The 17,233-nt window shown below is 55.9% G+C and overlaps 1 protein-coding gene across 10 annotated transcripts in view; it reads right to left on the bottom strand.

The window, feature by feature from the left end:
* LOC125105050 (uncharacterized) overlaps nt 1-14,359 on the bottom strand; it is a 33,415-nt gene extending 19,056 nt beyond the window's left edge. For 4 of the 10 annotated variants that reach the window (XM_047738085.1, XM_047738082.1, XM_047738087.1 and 1 more), the window contains exons 1-6: nt 14,220-14,359; nt 11,537-11,640; nt 10,750-11,326; nt 10,562-10,603; nt 8,701-8,814; nt 4,584-4,735 (exon numbers count right to left, since the gene is read on the bottom strand). In XM_047738085.1, coding sequence (XP_047594041.1) covers nt 4,584-4,735; nt 8,701-8,814; nt 10,562-10,603; nt 10,750-10,876 — 435 coding nt within the window. In that variant the 5' untranslated portion in view covers nt 10,877-11,326; nt 11,537-11,640; nt 14,220-14,359. Of the gene's footprint in view, nt 1-4,583; nt 4,736-4,842; nt 5,023-7,615; nt 7,744-8,700; nt 8,815-10,561; nt 11,327-11,536; nt 11,641-14,219 lie in introns of all 10 variants that reach the window. The other 6 variants (XR_007128796.1, XR_007128795.1, XR_007128797.1 and 3 more) reach the window with 6 other exon arrangements.
* Between the last annotated feature and the right edge of the window lie 2,874 nt (nt 14,360-17,233).

The following is a 17,233-nucleotide window of genomic DNA, read 5'->3' as shown; positions in this document are numbered from 1 at the left end:
GACTGCCTCCAGCATCAGGTGGGCCTGGAGAATGGGGAGAAGGTGGGAGGCGGGGGGAGGGGAGAAGGAGCAAGCAGCCTGACCAGCTGGTATAGACACACGGTCAGCCTTCAGCCCCTCGGACCCTCCTCCCGGTCCCCTCCTTCCCACCCTGGAGTCCTGTGTCCCCAGCCCCATCTGCCAGTCTGGTGTTCTCTAGGGCATCAGGCCCGGTTTGATCCAGTTCTGGTTTAGGGGCAGAGGCACAGGCAGTCTGCATCGAGAGACACGTGCAGAGAAGCCCCAGACCTGGGGAGCAGGAGCATGTCCAGGGTCACGCTGGAGGGGTGACTGGCTAACCGTGTCATTGTGCGGCCTCTCGTCTGCGTGGCGCGGCCTCCAAAACACACATGCACACACACACACACACAAGGAAGGGGCCACCATGGCCCCAAAGGGAACATACACACACACACACACACACACACACACACACACACACTCCAGTACAGGGAAGGTGACTGAGCTTTTCTCCTTTTCATCTGAAGAAAAGGCACCTTCTATTGAAAGAATGTATTCACAAGACCTGGGAAAACTCCTGTGCACTCAGCCCTCGATTATCCCCAGGTGGCTGTTCTCCACGGGGGGCGCCCCCACATTCCTTTCTGCCTGCGCCTTTGTTCCGCCTCAAACGGCCCTGGGAGCTCCCAGGCTAAGAGTTTCCTCCTTAAGCCCCTGCCAGAGGCCCTATTCACTGCCGGAGAAGGAGGCAAAGGTGGTGGGCAGCCTTCCTCTCCCCCGACCCCCAGGCTGGGAGGACTTAAGAACTCTCCATCTGGATTGTTTTTAAGCCCAAAGAAATTGGAGAGCAATTAAGAGACCCGGGGCTACACCCCGCCCCAGCCTCCTCTCCCCTGATTAATTCCCCCTCTCCCACCCGCATCCCCAAAGGGGGAGGAGGGCGCCGACCCCAGCCTCAGCTCCTCTGCACCTGCTCCAGCCCCAGACCCTCGTGAGCCCGGGCCTCAGGGGAGGGGGCAGCTGAGAAGACAGAGATTTTTCTGCAGACTTTCTCATCAGTCAGTTCCCAAAACCATGGCTAGAGCCGTGGTTTCCACTGTTTTCCACAGTGAAGACCAGGATATGGGACTATGGGACAAGTGTCTGAAGAAGGCGCTAGAAATTCCAGAATGTATGGGCTCCTCAAAGATGGGTCTCTCACCCTGGCACAGTTGGGGAGTCCCCCCCCCACTCTGCACCTGCTTCTGCTTGGTCCAACTGAACTTGGGACCCCTCTCGCTGGTGCTGCTAGGGTGCAGTGCGCCAGGACCAGGGGGTTGGTGGGGGACACCTCTGGGGACAGATCTCCCAACAGAGTCCCCAAGGGCTCTCTGAACTCTTTCCTAGCTCTGAAATACGGACTCATTTCACACGCCCCTGCAACACCCCGTCCCTCAGACTTCCCTAAGGGCCCGGCTTCTCAAGCCACTCAAGACGCAGGGCTGGTTCCCCTGGGAACCAGGCCCTATAGAGAGAGCTGTCCGTCCTTCCCTGCCCACACTCATGTCTCCCTTTCAAAAGGGGAACCCACACTCAAGATGGCCTCGTTTGGAAAGATACAACTCTTTTCCGGAATTTTCCATCTGCTCACACCCTAGATGGGAGACCAGGCAATGCTTCCTTGTTCTCCCCTATAGGAGAGAGGACAGGGATTAAAGCCGTGGAGGGAAGGGGACCGCTCCCTCCCGGGATGGACTCACACTGTGTTAAACATGGGTTTTCTAAAAAGAAGCTGCCCCAGGACCTTTCTCAATTCAGCTGACAATGCTGGTCTCGCCATCACCCACTGCCCTTTAACCCTTTGGAACCTTAATTTGTCTCTCTCCACACCCCCTTCTGTGGAAAGCCGCCTCCTTCTTTTCAAGGAAAAATTCATTAGCAAGCTCATTAAAGATGGGTCGATTTTTTTTCTCTTTCTGGAAGTCAGATTGCTCATAAAAAACACATTGAAGTTACTTCATGTAAACGAATAAGGAACACATGCACCCCGTTGCCCGTAAGTCTTGCCAGGTTTTGACATTATTTGGAGAAATGTGCTTGTAAATGCATTCGGGGTTTGAATCACAAGTCAGGAGGCACGAGGTCGGGGGCCCCAAAAGCTGCAGGGAGCCCCTCCCAAGCAACCTGCAGGTGGGAAGACACAGGGCCGAGGGGGCACTCTGTGTCCTTCCATGAGTACAGGGGCTGAGCTCTGTTCTAGGCTCCGTTTCCCACCCACTCAGGGGGACGCCAGTGGGATGGAACCGCCAGCTTCCAGACAAGACCACCATCTCCTCCACGCATCTGTGCCCTCCTTGGAGCATCCACTTAGAGGCAGGACAGAGAAACCCCCTCCCGCCACACTGACAGGGCCCTCTGCCCTCTGTCTAGCCTGTCTGGGACTCCAACCCATACCCGACTACTCAAGGGTGGGCCAATCCCTCTACAAAAAGAACTTTCCCAAAAATGATCATTTCTTTCAACACTTAATAATGCCTGGAATGTGAGGCTGTGAGGCTGATTACTGATGATGTTCTGTTTTAACTCCTTTAATTGAGAAGAATACTCGATCTAGTCTTTATTTTCTGCTTAACGACGTGCAAAATGCAAAGTAACATGTGACACACACAAAAATGTGTATTTGCCTAAGACGGAACGTTCACGAGTGTACCTGAGACACAGCCAGGCCCAAAGAGACACCATCCCACCCTGCTGGGGACAATGAGGCTGGCAAAGGCTGGGGGTGGGCTGGACACCTGCCTAAGCCGTGACTCCGCCCCTCAGCTCAGCCCACCTGGAGGGCCTGCTGAGATGTCCCTCCAGAAGAATCCAGAAACCATGGGCACTTGGCTCAGACTAGCTCTGTGGATCTGTCTGGGAAGCTCCAGATACGACACCCAACTCGAAACCCCCAGGCCCCCGCCCCCCAACCTGCATCCTGCCCTGTGTAAAGCTTCCCTCCCAGGCCTCTCTCTCTGCCACGTCACCCTGCTTGCTAACGGCTCAGCAAATGCCAACTATGCAGTAAATATCACAGGGCAGAGCCTTCCTGGTGCCCCTCCTTGGATTCAGCCCTGGGCACACACTCCCCGCCTCTAGGCAGCCCAACTGGCTCTCTAGGAAACAAAATCAAGCAAAGACTACGGTCCCTGGGCTCGGAGGCCTCCGCCCCTCGTCGCCTACACTGACGGGGTCTATGGAAAAGTAATATCCGCAACCCATTTCCCTTTCAGGGGAGAAGGGCAGTGCAGACCTATCTCTGAAACCTCCATGCGATGAGAGGGCATTACGGAATATGCGTGAGAGACCCTGGGGGTCTGCGGCACCTGGAGGAGGCCCCCCTCCCCGCTCTGCTCATCGCTGGCCCTCTCACAAACCCTGGGGACCCCTGGGACGAAGGGGGACACTGGCATCTGGCCCAGGGACACTGGGGGACCCACCCGAGGCTCCGTAAATATCTGTGGGCTCGAGTTAGCCTCACCATCTCCCACCTGGACCACCCCAGGAGTCTGACTGGCCTCATCTATCAGCCTAGGGGCTACCCCAGGAGCATGAGGCGGGAGATATAGCAGGCACGGACGGAGTCAGCTAGCGCGGCCCCCTGCTTTGCTGACTCTGCCAACAGCCCCCACCCCCAGGCCCCTTCATGAGACTCGGTTCCCGGGATCCGAAAAAGGAAAAGTGCCCTCGGCCGAGCTTCCTTTCTTCCTGCCCATCTTGCTCAGCGGCCACGTGGGCCAAGTCGCTGCGTGGGATCTCCCAGGGAACCCTGCTAGGCCCTCTAGTCCCTAAGACAAAGCTGGTCTCAGGCACCCCAGCAGAGCCCTAGCCCTGAGCCCCCGCGGCTCCATCGATGCGTCTGGAATAAGGAAAGCCAGATAAACAAACGACTCGTTCTGGCGTGAGCCGCGCGGCCGTAACCCTCCGCTTCCTTCTTCCCTACCATTACTGATCTTATTTCAACAGACACAAACATTCCCATCTCGTTGCAATTTCAGGGGTGAGGAAAACGGGCCAAGAGAAGCACTCACTCAAAAACAACTCTGTGATTAAAGGACATTATCAAAGCCTGGTGTGTGAGAACTCGCGAGGACTGACATAGCTTTGGATTTCAGGGAAAAAAGGTTTTCTACGGACAGACAAGCTTTCCTGTTTCCACATCTCCATGCTGGCCCTCTGGCCGGGCCTCAGCGACCAGAGAGAGTACCTGTACCGTCCCTCATTTCCTTCCCGTGCTTAGCCACGCTGCACTGCGGACCTACTGTGTGCCTGGCCCGAGCTTGTTCTTGGGGGCCCGTGGTCAGAGTTGTGGACACCCCTCACTTACCGTGCCCGGCCCACAGCATGCCACGGCCCCGGGGTGGGCCCCACGTGTGCCGGCTCCATGTGGCCGCGGTCCCAGAGACTCCAGGCAGCTTGCAGACCCCCGCCAGGCCGCAGGGTCGGTGGAGCAGATTTGCTCTTGGTAGTAGCCCCTCCCCAGGCTAAATGTGTACCTTCTAGAATCGAGATGTGTGAGCTGAAACTAGTGAAATTCTGGTGTCGCGAGAAAGCAAGACACTCACCCCAAAGCGGGTGGAAGTGGAGAGGCACGGGACTGGCGACAGGCAGCTTGGCGGGCTCCCTGGTGCAGGGCGGCAGTCCTCTGGGGGCTGTTCTGGCCTCTTCCATCGGGTTCTTCTGCTAGCCCAGGCGATGTGTCGGGGACAGGGCTGACCTTGCAGGAGATGCAGGAGATTAGGGTTATGACAAGGCTGGCACTTCAGAGGAGCTACACACACACGCACGCACGCACACACACACAGGCAGCGAGCCAAGTCTCACCTGCCGCATGGTTTTCGGTGGAAGCAGGTGGCTTGTGGAGATGAGCAAGGACACGAAGAGGTGAAGAAGCAATGGGCCAGTTGGTAGCCCCCATACCGGCTGTGAGGCCTGGGGCACGGCAGAGCCCAGGCCTCCCAGGGACAGGCTGTGGCTAACACCCAGTGGGACGAGACGAGGGGCCTGGGGGATGGGGAGGGGCAGGACAGAGGTCTGGCTGCAGCCACAGTCACTTCAAACCCCCACAGCCCCCCACCCCCACGGGAGGAAGCATCCGAGGATGGCTGTGGGAGGTGGCATGGCCGCAGGGGCCTGTCCCGTGGGCCCTGGGGACCGGTTCTCTGGCCACACAGGGGAAGGGGCTCCTTAAGCTGGAGAAGGGGCCTTTACACCCTAGAGAAGGCCAAGAGGCAAGCTGGCAGGAGACGGACGAGGAAGCAGGCAAGACCAGGTAACCACAGGCGTGGGCTCAGCAAGGAAAACCAACCAGCTAGGCGGAGGGCTCGACAGCAGAGGCCCAGAGGATCAGGAGCCCAGTGATTCAGGTGCAGAGAAGGGGCAGATGGGTCGGGCCAGGCGACAGACAGACTGTGGCAAGCAGAGGGTCAAGGTGGCCACCAAGACAGAGCAGAGCAGGTAGGCAACCAGGCAGAGGGCAAGCCTGCAGAGCTCCCTGGAGGTTTCCAGCCAACGCCTGGTGCACAGGGGCTGCATTTGGCCCCAGCACAGAGAGGTCCGGGTCACAGACCCCGACTCAAGAGGGAGACCTGGGGGGCCGGAGCCCGAGGGGCACACACACGCCACAGCAATTCCCGCGCCCCCGCGTCAGTCCTGAGCTATAGGGCGGGGGGCGAGGGCAGCCGTCAGCACTCAGCTACGGGATGGGGGATGGGATCTCCGGGAGGCAGAGAGGGCAGGAGGGGGCAGAGCCCTGGAGATGGGCACCTCCAAGTGTCCCCCAGGGCTTAAATGAAAGGTCACCGGGGCCAAGAGGCCCAAGGCAGGCCTACCCTCCACGCCCCTCTGCCAGCCTTCTCCACAGAGCCAGAGGCTGCTGCTGCTCCAGCGCCTGCGGTGGCACAAGGCCACCCTCAGCAGAAGCAACCCCCCGGCCAGCCCTCCCGGGGAGGCAGAGGCCATCAAGGGACACGCTAAGGGACGCTGGGGCTGAGCCGGGGCCGGGCCATGGGCTCGTTCAGTAAGGATCAACTGTTGGATGACGGGATGGACGCCTGAGTGAGTGAAGGGGCAAGGCCAGCAAAGCCCGGCTCAAATGGGGCTTGGGGGCAGGGCGGTGCCCACGCTCCCCTCAGAGGAACTAATTCCAGCCTCCTCCCGTTTGCCTGATGCTCCTCGGTTCCCAAAGACTCCCGTCTAGCGTCTCGAGTACGGCGGTTCCTTCACTGACTCACCTGTCCAAACAGACAGCCCACATACTCTTACTGAACCCCACTTAGTGCCAAGCTGAGGCTGGAGCACCCAGAGGAAGCAATGGGCTGGCCTAGGGCACCCCCGGAGGACCGAATCAGGAAATGGGTGATGGAAGGAGGAAGAAGGCGGTGGACACCAGAGGTGGGCAGGAAAAGGAGAAAAACAGAAACTCAGGATGGGATGGTGGGGGGCGTCTCCTGGCCTCAGGCATTCTCTGCATCTCCACCTGGGGAAGCCACCTCTTCCTAGAAGTCCAGAGCCTCCAGGATTGACTTAATGAGGGATGTTGAGACCAATAGGTTTTGGTAGAATCCCTACTTTCAGAGGTGTTCAGCCTCACCCGGCCCCCTCACCCATTCAACCTCTGGGTCCCTAGGACAGCCTCGGACGTGGTTCAGGTGCTCGACAAGTTGGGTTCACAGATTTTTAAACGAATTCTGGGCCGTGATGCCCGAGAACCTTTAGCCAACAGAGAACCGTGAGCCTCCTCCCCTCGCTCCCATCACCTCCCTTCTCCTTTAGTTCTCCATCTGGCTGAAGGTCTGGCTACAGTCTGATGCTTAACTGGGAGTGATCTGATCTTGATCGGTCTTGGGGTGAGAAAAGCCCAGAACTTCGGACACAGAGGGGCAGTTGTCAGACTTAGGGGGTGGGAATACCTGTTCTAAAGATATCGATGGGCTCTGGGGAGTTCCGAGATCAGGACAGAAGCTTGGTGGGGGTCCTTCCACCGGGGCACAGGACATATGGAGTAGGTCAGTATGAAGCAGGTAAAAGCAGGGCTGTGGGTTCTGCTGCCAGATCTGAGTTGTAACGTCCCCTCTGTGCACTTGACTCCGAGTGATCCTGACAAATCCCCGGGCCTCTGAAGTTCATGTGCAGCAGTACATGGGAGGCAAAGGTGAACCCCGAACCTCACTACTCCAAGGGCAGGGGCTGGGCGGTGGGAGGGCACCAATATTTCTTGATGAGGATGGGGCTTTCCAGGTCAGTGTCAACCTTGGGACAATTCCATGGGTCCTACAGGTAGATTATGAAGTCTTTAATGTCCCCTGAGCCCCTCCACTCCCAGGCTTCTCAGGCAATGAATCCACGAGGCGCAGAGGGCCGGGACCCCTGCGACATCTGTGTGTAGTAAGGGTCAAACAAAGGAACTTTCTGCAAAGCAGTCCTATCTGCGGCGGGCTCCCCAAAGCAGCCTTCAACTTTCAACCCCGCTCAATGGACCCCTGACTGGGACAGAGGCAAAGCCTTAAATGAGGAGCACATGAAACCCGGGCTCCAGCACCAGAATCAGAAGTGTGGCCTCAGCCCCGGTCGGCCCTGCCTGCGGACGCCGGCTCACCTCATTATGATAATCAGTGTGTTTTTCCTCCCCAGACAAAGAAGGGCTCCTTATGAGACGAATATTGGAATCCAGCAGCTACCTCATTAAGTCCGCGGCCTCTTCCTTGACAAGGCCCAAGATTAGCCCTGCGTTCATTAAGGGGAAAGGGCGGAAAGTGGAATAAAACAGAAAACCACCGCTGGGGGGGACGGGGAGGGCGCTTTCTGTGGGCCATTCATCCCTGAAAGGCTCGCGTACCTTCGGGACTTAATCACCAGCGAGGGGGGGCTGGGGGAGGGCTTAGCCAGGATGCGAGACCTAAAGAGGTTCAACTTGATAGAAGGAGTTAAAAACCCAAAATGGGGCAATTTGACTTGAAAGCTTCCTGGGATTTGTCACTGGGATAATCAATTTAAAGCCTTTTTCCTGTTTACTTTCTTTGAGCCAGACCCGACCCGAGAGGAAACCTTTCACTGGATGGGTTTTTGGTAGAGTTCCGTATTTTTTCTAAGGCTCCCTTCCCCACTTTTGGGGGCCTCTAGTGTCTTTTCTTACTTTTTTTTTTTTTTCTCTGTCTTTTCTTTCTTTTTTCCCCCATCTCACCCCCAACCCCCACATCTTTCTTCTCTCTGGTTCTCCCCGTGGGAACTTAACCTGTCAGAAAGGTGGACGGGGACTCCAATTTTCTCACGAACATTTTATTGACCTTATTATTTCAAGTCCCTTGACTAGTGTCTGGTTCTTCCCTGTGACACATCCACCTGACCTGCCAGGTAAAGAGTAGTAACTCTATTCCAGAACTGAGAAAAAAGTGGCTTGGAAGAACTGACTAACCCCTAGGCCTCAACACCAGGCGGTTCAGCCAGGCCTCGAACCCTGCAAGACGGTAAGAGGCAGGCTCCCAGACAGGAGAGCTGTGGATACCCCAGGTCCTAGGAGAAGCTAAGAATGAGCGAAGCCAGGAGCTGGTGATTTTGTGAGGAGTATAGGCCAACAGGAGGGAACCAGAGCCGAAAGCTACATGAAGGCCAAGAAATGAAAATGTGTCCATGTGTCCGTGAGCTGGAAACGTGTCCAGAGTCAAGTGACAGAAAAGTCATTACCTGAGGTAGGGTCGTTCGACGGAGCAGAACAAGTCAGGAAGCAGTGGGTTGAAGAGGAAATTGGAGGTGAGGAAGGAAGACAGCAAGTGTAGACAGGCCTTTCGAGAAGCTTGGCTGCGAAAAGGAAAGAGACAGGCTGTAGTGGCTGGAAAGGGGGGACAGTGAGGGGGCCTGGGAGGCTCCCGGCTGTGGAGAGAGCAAAATTAGGAATTGAGAGGAAAGAACTAGTGAGTGCCAGGAGGGACACGTAGGCCTGAGACAGGAGAGACCAGCGCCGTAGACACCTCTCTTCCTTCACTACCCAAGAGCTGATAGGGGTGTGCAAATGTGCCGTAGAACCCCAACCTGGAAGAAGACCTTGATGACCTCTGTTCCCCTTGGAGGTGGCAGGCCAGCCCCGGGGTCGGGACAGGGAGTTGTGAGGTTCAAATGAATCGTGGTTATCAAAAGGCCTTTGCGGACCGCAAAGGGGGCCATAATGTTCGCTCTAATTACTCACTGGGAGCAGGACGCGCAATCGTTAGGCCCACTCAAACCTCACGGGGCCTGGGTTTTTACTGACCATAAATTATGCGTCCTTACATTAAGGATGTAAAAACCAGTGGTAAGAGCTCCCGGCAGCCCCTGGAAGACAAAAGGTTCCCTCCTAATAGCCTGGATTAACTCAAAGCGGCTCTCCGCCCACTTCATTTGTCACCTTCCAAGTCACCCTTCCACCTTCTATTTGCCACATAATCCAATCAGGCCCTTTTAGATGCCCGGGAGCTATTGTCTCCATGGAGCCGGCGTCTCTAAAGCGCCTGAGTTGTTTTTGTCTTGTCCGGACAAAACTGGTTGGCTTAAAAGGGGACGGAAGAAAGTGCGGGTCGAAGGAGGACCCCAATTAGCTTCCAGGAGACTGTTTTCATCATCTTTGGATCACATACCAGGCCTGGTGTGCTGGGCATATTGTCGGCGTTCCAGAAAATGTTTGTTGAATTCATTCTGCTTTTATTTACTCTGGAATTTATTTATTGAGCGCAAACACATGCAGCACCTACTGGGTGCCGTTATTACTGAGGGAGAATGGGGTTGGGCATGTGCACCACGAGGCACTAACGCTGGGAGTTAAGTATCTAGCAATTTCCACAGCGATTTACAAAGCACTTTCACGGTGGTTACATCATTTGGTCTTCAAAAGCGCCCTGTGGGGTAGATAAATGCGGGTGTTTTTTGGTTTTTTTTTTTTTTTTTTTAATCCCCATTTAGCCCATGAAAGGGACTGGGGCTTGGAGAAGTTAAGTGACTTGTTTAAGGTCACACCAGTCATTGAGAGGTGGAACCAGCACACGGCACCAGCACAGGGCCACCCAGATGCCCTCCACCCCCCACCCTCCCCAGACCATGCTTGACAGCTGGGATTTCAAAGAGGCTATCCCACTGTCAAATGCCTGATTGGAAATCAAAAGGCTCTTAGTACAACTCTGGGCCCAGGGGAGGTAAGGGGCGGCCACAAGGGCACCCAGGGTCCAACTCTGACCCCTTCTCTTGCCAACAATGTGACAAAACACTTACACTCCTCCAACCTCAGTGTCCCTGCTGTGAATGTGAGCGTGTCCTGTGCTGTGGGAGGGGGCACTTGCTTCTCCTAAGTCCTCTTCTTCCCCCACCCCGCCCCCAACCTCCCACCCCGACTCTTTTAAAATCCCTCCAATCAATGTCAAACCCATTCTCATCTGTAAATGTGGCTGCTTCATTCATATATGTGTACAACACGGAAATAAGACACTCATAGAACATAGAAAGTGCTCTGGAAATGACCACATGTGAAGTTCATGTTCGTACTCAGGTCTGCCCAACGCCCATCTCGGTGGACCCCTACCTGCTTCAAGGAGAGCCCTGTGGACAGGGGCTGCCTGGAGCGCTGTGGGAGAATAAACGAGAAGCATGAGACGAGAGTGACAGGGGTGGGAAGGGACCGACCTACCAAACTTTTTCAACAGACATTTGCTGACCACCTCCTCTATGCCCAGCCCTGCCTGAGGTGGTTTTAGATCATTCAATACTCACAACAACCCTGGGAGGCTGCTCTTCTTGTCCCCATTCCCCAGAAAGAACAGGGAGATCTGAGAAGAGGTGGGGAGAGGTGGGGAGGCCCTTGGCAGTTCGGTAGCCAGGCGTCAGAGCACATGCTCATTCCAGAAGCCCACCCCGAGCCTTGGAATTGCCAGTGAGATGCTGGTCGAGCCCTTGGCCCAGGTCCCCCTCTTGAGAAGTTCCCAAAGGGATCCTTCCGTTCAGTACATCATACAGGCAACAAGGGGGTTGTCATCGGAGAAAGACTGACAACTCCTTGGGGAGGGAAACACTCCAGGTCGCTGGCAAGTGAACACAAGTAGAGACTTATAGAAAAGTATTCATAGCATCAAGGCATAAGCATAGCAAAGGTCAGGGGTTAATGACCAATGCCCCCTCACTAGGGCATTGGTTTAAACATTCGGCCAAGAGGGAAGAGCTGGCTGGTCGGTTCTGGTCCTCTTCATCCTCAGTCATCCTCGTCCTGGTGGTGTGGGCGTGGGGGGGTGGTCTCTGCCAGTGGCTGCTTTGTATGCTGGTGCCATCCAGGGGTCGGAGCTCCTAGTGGCCTCTGCAATTGATCAAAGGTTAGAGGCCCCACTTAAAAGCCCAAGTCTACGTAGTAATTAAATTTAAATGAATTATAACTAAAATTAATCAGTTAAAATTTAAAATGGTCTTTTAATTGCTAATGGGTCTGGGGGTGTGCAGGGAGGGAGGCAGGGGTGGGGATTCTGCCCGGCAGGTTGTTATACATTTCCTCAAAGAGGGGCCAAGGTACCATCAGGGGGAGGTGATCAGCGAGCACCTTGGCAGCAGCGTGGCATCTGGAGGTGGTCCTTGAAGACAAGGAGGTGAACAGGTGATGTCATCCCTGAAGAGACCCTATGGCACGGGAAGGGGGCCGGATTAGAAACCATCTTGATGACCTCTAACGGTCAGCACAGGAACAGCAGAGAGAGGGAGGGGGCAGTCAGAGGGAGAGGGAGGGAGCAGTGGGAAAGAGGGGGCAGGAGGAGGGAGGAGTTAGGAGGGAAGAGGGAGGAGAATCGAAGGAGGAGGAAAGGGAGGGGGAGGAGAGGGGAGGGAGGAGGAGGGAGGAGGGAAGGGGAGACAGGAAGGGGAGGGGAAAAGAGGGAGGAGTTAAAGCAGAGGGGAGGAGGAAGAGGAGAAATGGGAGGGGTAGAAAGGAAAGAACTGAAAAGGGGAGGAGGGAGAGAAGTGGGAGGGGGTAAGGAAGACTTGATTGACAGAGCGCAAGTGTTAGCAGTGTGCGCATGCGCAACCTGGAGCCAGGTCTAGAGGGCCGCGAGCCATTTGCAGGCACAGACCGCTAGGGGGCGCGCGTCCAGCACCCAGGACTCAGGAGCGCAGCCACCTGCGGCGCGCGCGCGCGCAGCAGAGCCTCCCGCGCCCCCGCAGCGCCTGGCCCACAGCTGCCAGGGCACAGCTGGCATAGAACTGGGGGGGGGGGGGGGGCGGGCGCCCAACAGGTCTGGGGCTGGGGTGGGGGGAGGCCACAGCCCACACCAGCACATCGCGCAGGGCCACTATGTCCTCGAAACACTACACCCGCCATAGCATGCCAGAATCCACCTGTGGACATCGATCAGCGCCCCCCCAACACACGTCCAGGGGTCCTTTGGCACCCCAACTGTGAGGGGGGTCACCCTGTATCAGAGACACATAAGGCTACCGAGAAGGCACTCGCCAAGGATCTTTCCAGAACACGATTCCACTTTTATTAAGTGAAAACACAGAAATCTTGGCTCTGACCTTCGGTAAGTCCAATTAAACATAAATTAATTAAAATTATAAAGACCCAGTTCTCGATACACCGTTTCCACTCATTCGCGGGGCTTCTGGACACATGATACAAAATACTATCGCTAAAAAAAAATAATACGCAGGCAGCCAAACCCACCTAAAATCGTCCAGGGCACCACCGACCCCCCCCCCGCCCCGTGATCTCAGCTCGCCACAGCAAGAACCTCAAGACCGCGCGACGACACCTACTCCACAACCTGTCGACCCCTTCATCTTGCTCAAATACGCCACATCCTCTTGTTAAGACCCCCAAAATCAAAGCCCGCTAAGATCAACTAATCTGCGTCCACGCTCTTCCACGACCCCCTAAGTCACACAGCCCGCGCGAATCACGCCATCTCCACCCGGCGCCAATGCTCCAGCGGCTGCCCAGGGAACCCCGGGATCTTAAAACATTTCCCCCTCAGGTAAATGAATCCAGAATTCTCCAGTAAATCCCGCGCTCGACCCCCTCCAGCAGAAGAACAAAGGCCACCTCCCCTCGCCACCCCGCCCCCCAAAATTCCGCAGTGCCACCAGCGCCCTCTGGCGGCCAGCAAGAGAACCTTCCAGAAACCTGCCACGTAGCAACCCGCTCGCGCCCCCCCCCCCGCCCGAGGCCGCCGGCCCAGAGTGGGGAGGGGGCGGCGTGGGGGGGCTTGACAGGGACAAAGGAAACGGCAAAAGACGACTTTATCAAAACTCAAAATCCAGCAACATGTCAGAATCTTGTAACGACCATCATGCAATGCTAGAAAGACCCCCGGCCCCCATATCCCAACTCCCAGCGCCTGGACAACCCCAACACGCCCCCTTTTCTGTATTTCTCTCTTCCCTCTAGATTAGCCTCCCCCAGCCCCAAGGACACGGCCTTCTCTGCATCCCAACCCACCACCCTGCTATTCTGCCAATGCCCCCAGTGACTTGACCTTCCCCCCAGCCGCCCTTCTCTACGGAACTGGTCCTAGGGGGCTTCTGATGGGTCTGCACTTGGGCGCCATATCTTTCCACTAATAAAGTGACTGATCGGGGGAACCAGATGATTAACAGTTAGCAATTTTACTCTAAATTTTGACTGGAGTCTGCTCTGCACGAAACCTGGGTATTTGGATTCGCAATCCCTTGCGGACGGGAACCTGCACCCCTCACGCCTACGGGCCACCAAGAACCTGGTCAAAAATTGGGGGGGCATTTACCTGGGAGACTCTTCTTTTTAGGTGCTCTTGCCCCCCGACTCGGGGGCATGCATAATGCACCCGCCGCCATAGCTCCCATCCACCGGGATTCTAAAGGTGCCTTCGAGCACAGAAAATCGGGGTTTTGGACCCCGGTGACTGCGGTACACTGGATTCTAACGGGGATCTGATCGGATTCGGGCTTCATCTAAACCCCTACCACCCAGCCGACCCTCAAGCTGAGGGTCTGGACGAGAAAAGGGCCCTGATTCCCCCCCCCCCCCCCCAGGAAAATGTGCCTCGAGATCTTTCTGCCTGACAGAATTTTCATCGCCGACACTCGGGGACCAGGCGAGGTGGCCGCCTTCGAGAGAAGGTCCCCGGCGTCTGTCATCGGCATGTCCAGGAGGACAGAGCCCAACCTCGAAGGGGTGTCGTCTTCGATTTGCACATCCTTCCAGGCAAGGATGGCCAACCACTCACCAGGTGGGGAGAGTCTCGCGTGGGCGCCCCGGTTCTCCCGAGGAGCTGCAGCCGAGGCCAGCGGGCCAAGGCGCGCTCCATCTCCGCTCTCCGCCGTCTGCGCTAGGGGCTGGCTGGGTGGGGTTTATATGGAAGCGCAGAAGGGGTGGTCTCTGACGTCAGCGCATTCTGCTGCAATGCGCTCATTTCTCCAAAAGTGATTGGCCGGAAAAATGAGCCCCCCAGATTCTATGACAAATTGCTCTAGCCGCACCCAGATTGCAGCAAAGAAGGGAGGAAAAAAAATCTGCCGCAGTGCCCCTCGCCGCCATGACCAACACCCTGTGTTCGCTGGTGCTTTTTGCCCTACCCGAGCCCCGCTCGCCGAGCACGGCGATCTGGCTGCACAATTTGCTGGGAGAACGGGACAAGGGATGGTTTTCCTCAGGCGGGCCGAGGGTAAAGCTGGGGCGCTGGGGGCGGCACATCATACACCTGACTATTTCGGAACCTCTACCAGAGGATGCGTCTTAGGGAAAGGAAAATGATGCTTTCTGCTTGTTGTCCCGGAAAATAAAATGCCCCGAGCAGGAGAACCAGTACCCACATGTAAGTGGCGGCTGTCACCCCCTTTTAGCCCACCCGTCCATTTCTGATTGGTTATCGTTGACATGGAAGACTCGGCACAGCCTTGCATCTCCGAGTCAGGGAGGGGAAAAAAAAAAACAAAAAACAAACAAAAAAAAAAAAACGGGTTTTGAGTCCCGGGCTTTGCCGCTACAACCTGTGCACGAGAACCTGGCAATGTCCCTTCCTCTGTCAGGGGGTCCGTTTCCTACATGTTAACAAGGGGGTACCCCCCTCAAACCGGGGTCGTAATAATAATTCCGACATGAGCCGTGTCCCTCTAGGGAAAGTACTTTTCAAGGAAGATCGTGTCCCACGTGGAGACGTGTGGGATACCCCCCAAAATCTAGGTGATTTCCCCCGCACGGACACTTTGAAAAGCCAGCCCCCCTCCCTGTGCCGCCCCGGGGAAACAGGCAGCGACACATGTTGCGGCCGAGCATAGCTGCACGGCCTCGTGCTCCGGGACTTGGCACATGAGATTTAATCCGTAACAGGTGGTGCCTTCAGCAGCTCTGCCGGGCACCGAGTGGCAAAGCGGGCAGAGCCGTCAATCAAATGTCCTCTCGAAAAGGTCAAAATGCTGTTGAAAGGGACTGGGGATCTATCTTAGGGTGACAGGTGGGTGGCAGCCGGGAGGGCAAGGATGAAGCGCCTACTGACAGAAGAGGGGTGAGAATGAGCGATGGGTCCCGAAGGGGAAAGGCAGAGGGGCCTGCGGGGACTATCAGGTTAGAACAGCTCCGTCCCGCACTACTTGGCGGGGGGTGAGGGGGTCTCAGAGCAGCTTCAGAGCGACCCCCCTCCGCCCCCCGCCGTGCCCAGCGATCCTGCACGGTGGCTTTCACACACACAGGAGACTCCGGGGCTGAAAAGAAGGGACGGAGCTATCCGTAAGGGAGGTGGAAGTGGACCACCAGGTCACGAAAGACCCCGAGCCTTGGGCGGGGGGCTCGTTTATAGGTGAGCGGTTGCGCCGCTGGGGAGACGAAGACAGAGCGAGCTTTAGGGGCATAGCGGGGTGCCAACCCTAAAGTGTCAGATAATGTTGGGGGGGAGAACACCCAATTTACAGTCTGCGGAGCACGCCAGGAGTCCCAGAGACTAGCGTCCCCCATCAAAACTCGCGAGACAGAGAGGCCTGCACCAGCCGCAGACGTCAAGAAAGCTTCAAAAATCATGGCTCCGAGCATCCTTGTCAACAGGAGAACGTTTATTAGCCTCAGTATTAATAGCTAGGAAACAGCAGGAGCGGCCCGGGACCAATCAGCGTCCAGGAGCCCCTGTCGTCAGGCCTGCGCAGCCAATCAGACGCCGGCAGGCCCAGTTGCTAGCCTCTCGGGGGCAGAGGCGAAGGGGTGCGCATTGTCACGGGGGCTCCCGCTCGCGCTCCACGCGTGGGAGGCCTGCGTGGGAGCCCAGGCTGCCACCAGAGAGCGTCGGTAGCCACGCATTCAGGGCCCCTGGAGGCCGCCCTAGAGACAGTGCCTCCTGGCGTCAGCCTTGCAGCCCCAAAAGGAAGGAGCTGATGCTCTGGGAGGAGCCCCCGGCCTGGGTTGGGTGCCCCCGGGAGGCCCAGGAAGGAGAAACTCCAGACGTCCATGCGCATCTCTTCTCAGGGCCTGGTGCCCAGGAGGAAAGTTGGGCCTCCTAGCACAATCAGCCTCTCTGGTTTTTTCTTTTTCTTTTTTTTTTTTTCCCTTCTCTTTTTTCTTTTTCTTTTTTTTTTTTCTTTTCTTTTTTTTTTTTTTCTGGGCTCCCTGGCTCCAAAGCCCCAAAGCCCCAAAGCCCCGTGCTCAAGAGTTTAACAGTAAAGCCCACTCCTCTTTTTCAGGGTCTCACTGACAGGCCAAGGTAAAGGACCCTGGAAATTATGTGTTTCCGACAAAAGCGCGGGGGGGGGGGGCGTTGAATCCCCGCTTTGCTCCCTCCTAACTGGGAGGCTGAGGTCCAGGCCTCTCCCTGGGCCCCTATTTCCTCATCTGGAAAAAGGAAAGAGTTGGACAAGATGGTCCCCAAGGAGCCTTCCAGTCCTGCTTTGCTTGATTTGAATGTATACATCAGGCGAGTCAAATGCCTTCCAGAACATTCTGCATGACAGTAATTAGTATCAGGTGTATCCTGCAGTCCATGTGGCTACTTCATCATTCTGCTTTTCTTTCCATTGTATTTTATTTTAAACAGAACACCATGGCAACATGTTTATCCTCCTGGCTTCCTAAAAGAAAGAAAGAAAAAGATAGAAAAAAAAGGCAGAGAGAGAAAGAAAACACTGCTGTAAACTCATCTCTACTGAGTATGGTTTTAACCACAATAAAAAAAGATATCCATATGTTTAAATGTTTTTGTTGGCTTTTCTGGAGCTCAGAACCTAACTTTTAAAATATTTATTGGTCCAAAGCAATGGA

Source organism: Lutra lutra, chromosome 7 (genome assembly GCF_902655055.1).
Source record: "Lutra lutra chromosome 7, mLutLut1.2, whole genome shotgun sequence".
In the NCBI taxonomy this organism is placed as follows: domain Eukaryota; kingdom Metazoa; phylum Chordata; class Mammalia; order Carnivora; family Mustelidae; genus Lutra; species Lutra lutra.
The sequence above is the reverse complement of the archived record's forward strand: the minus strand, read 5'-3'. Positions and strand labels throughout refer to the sequence as shown.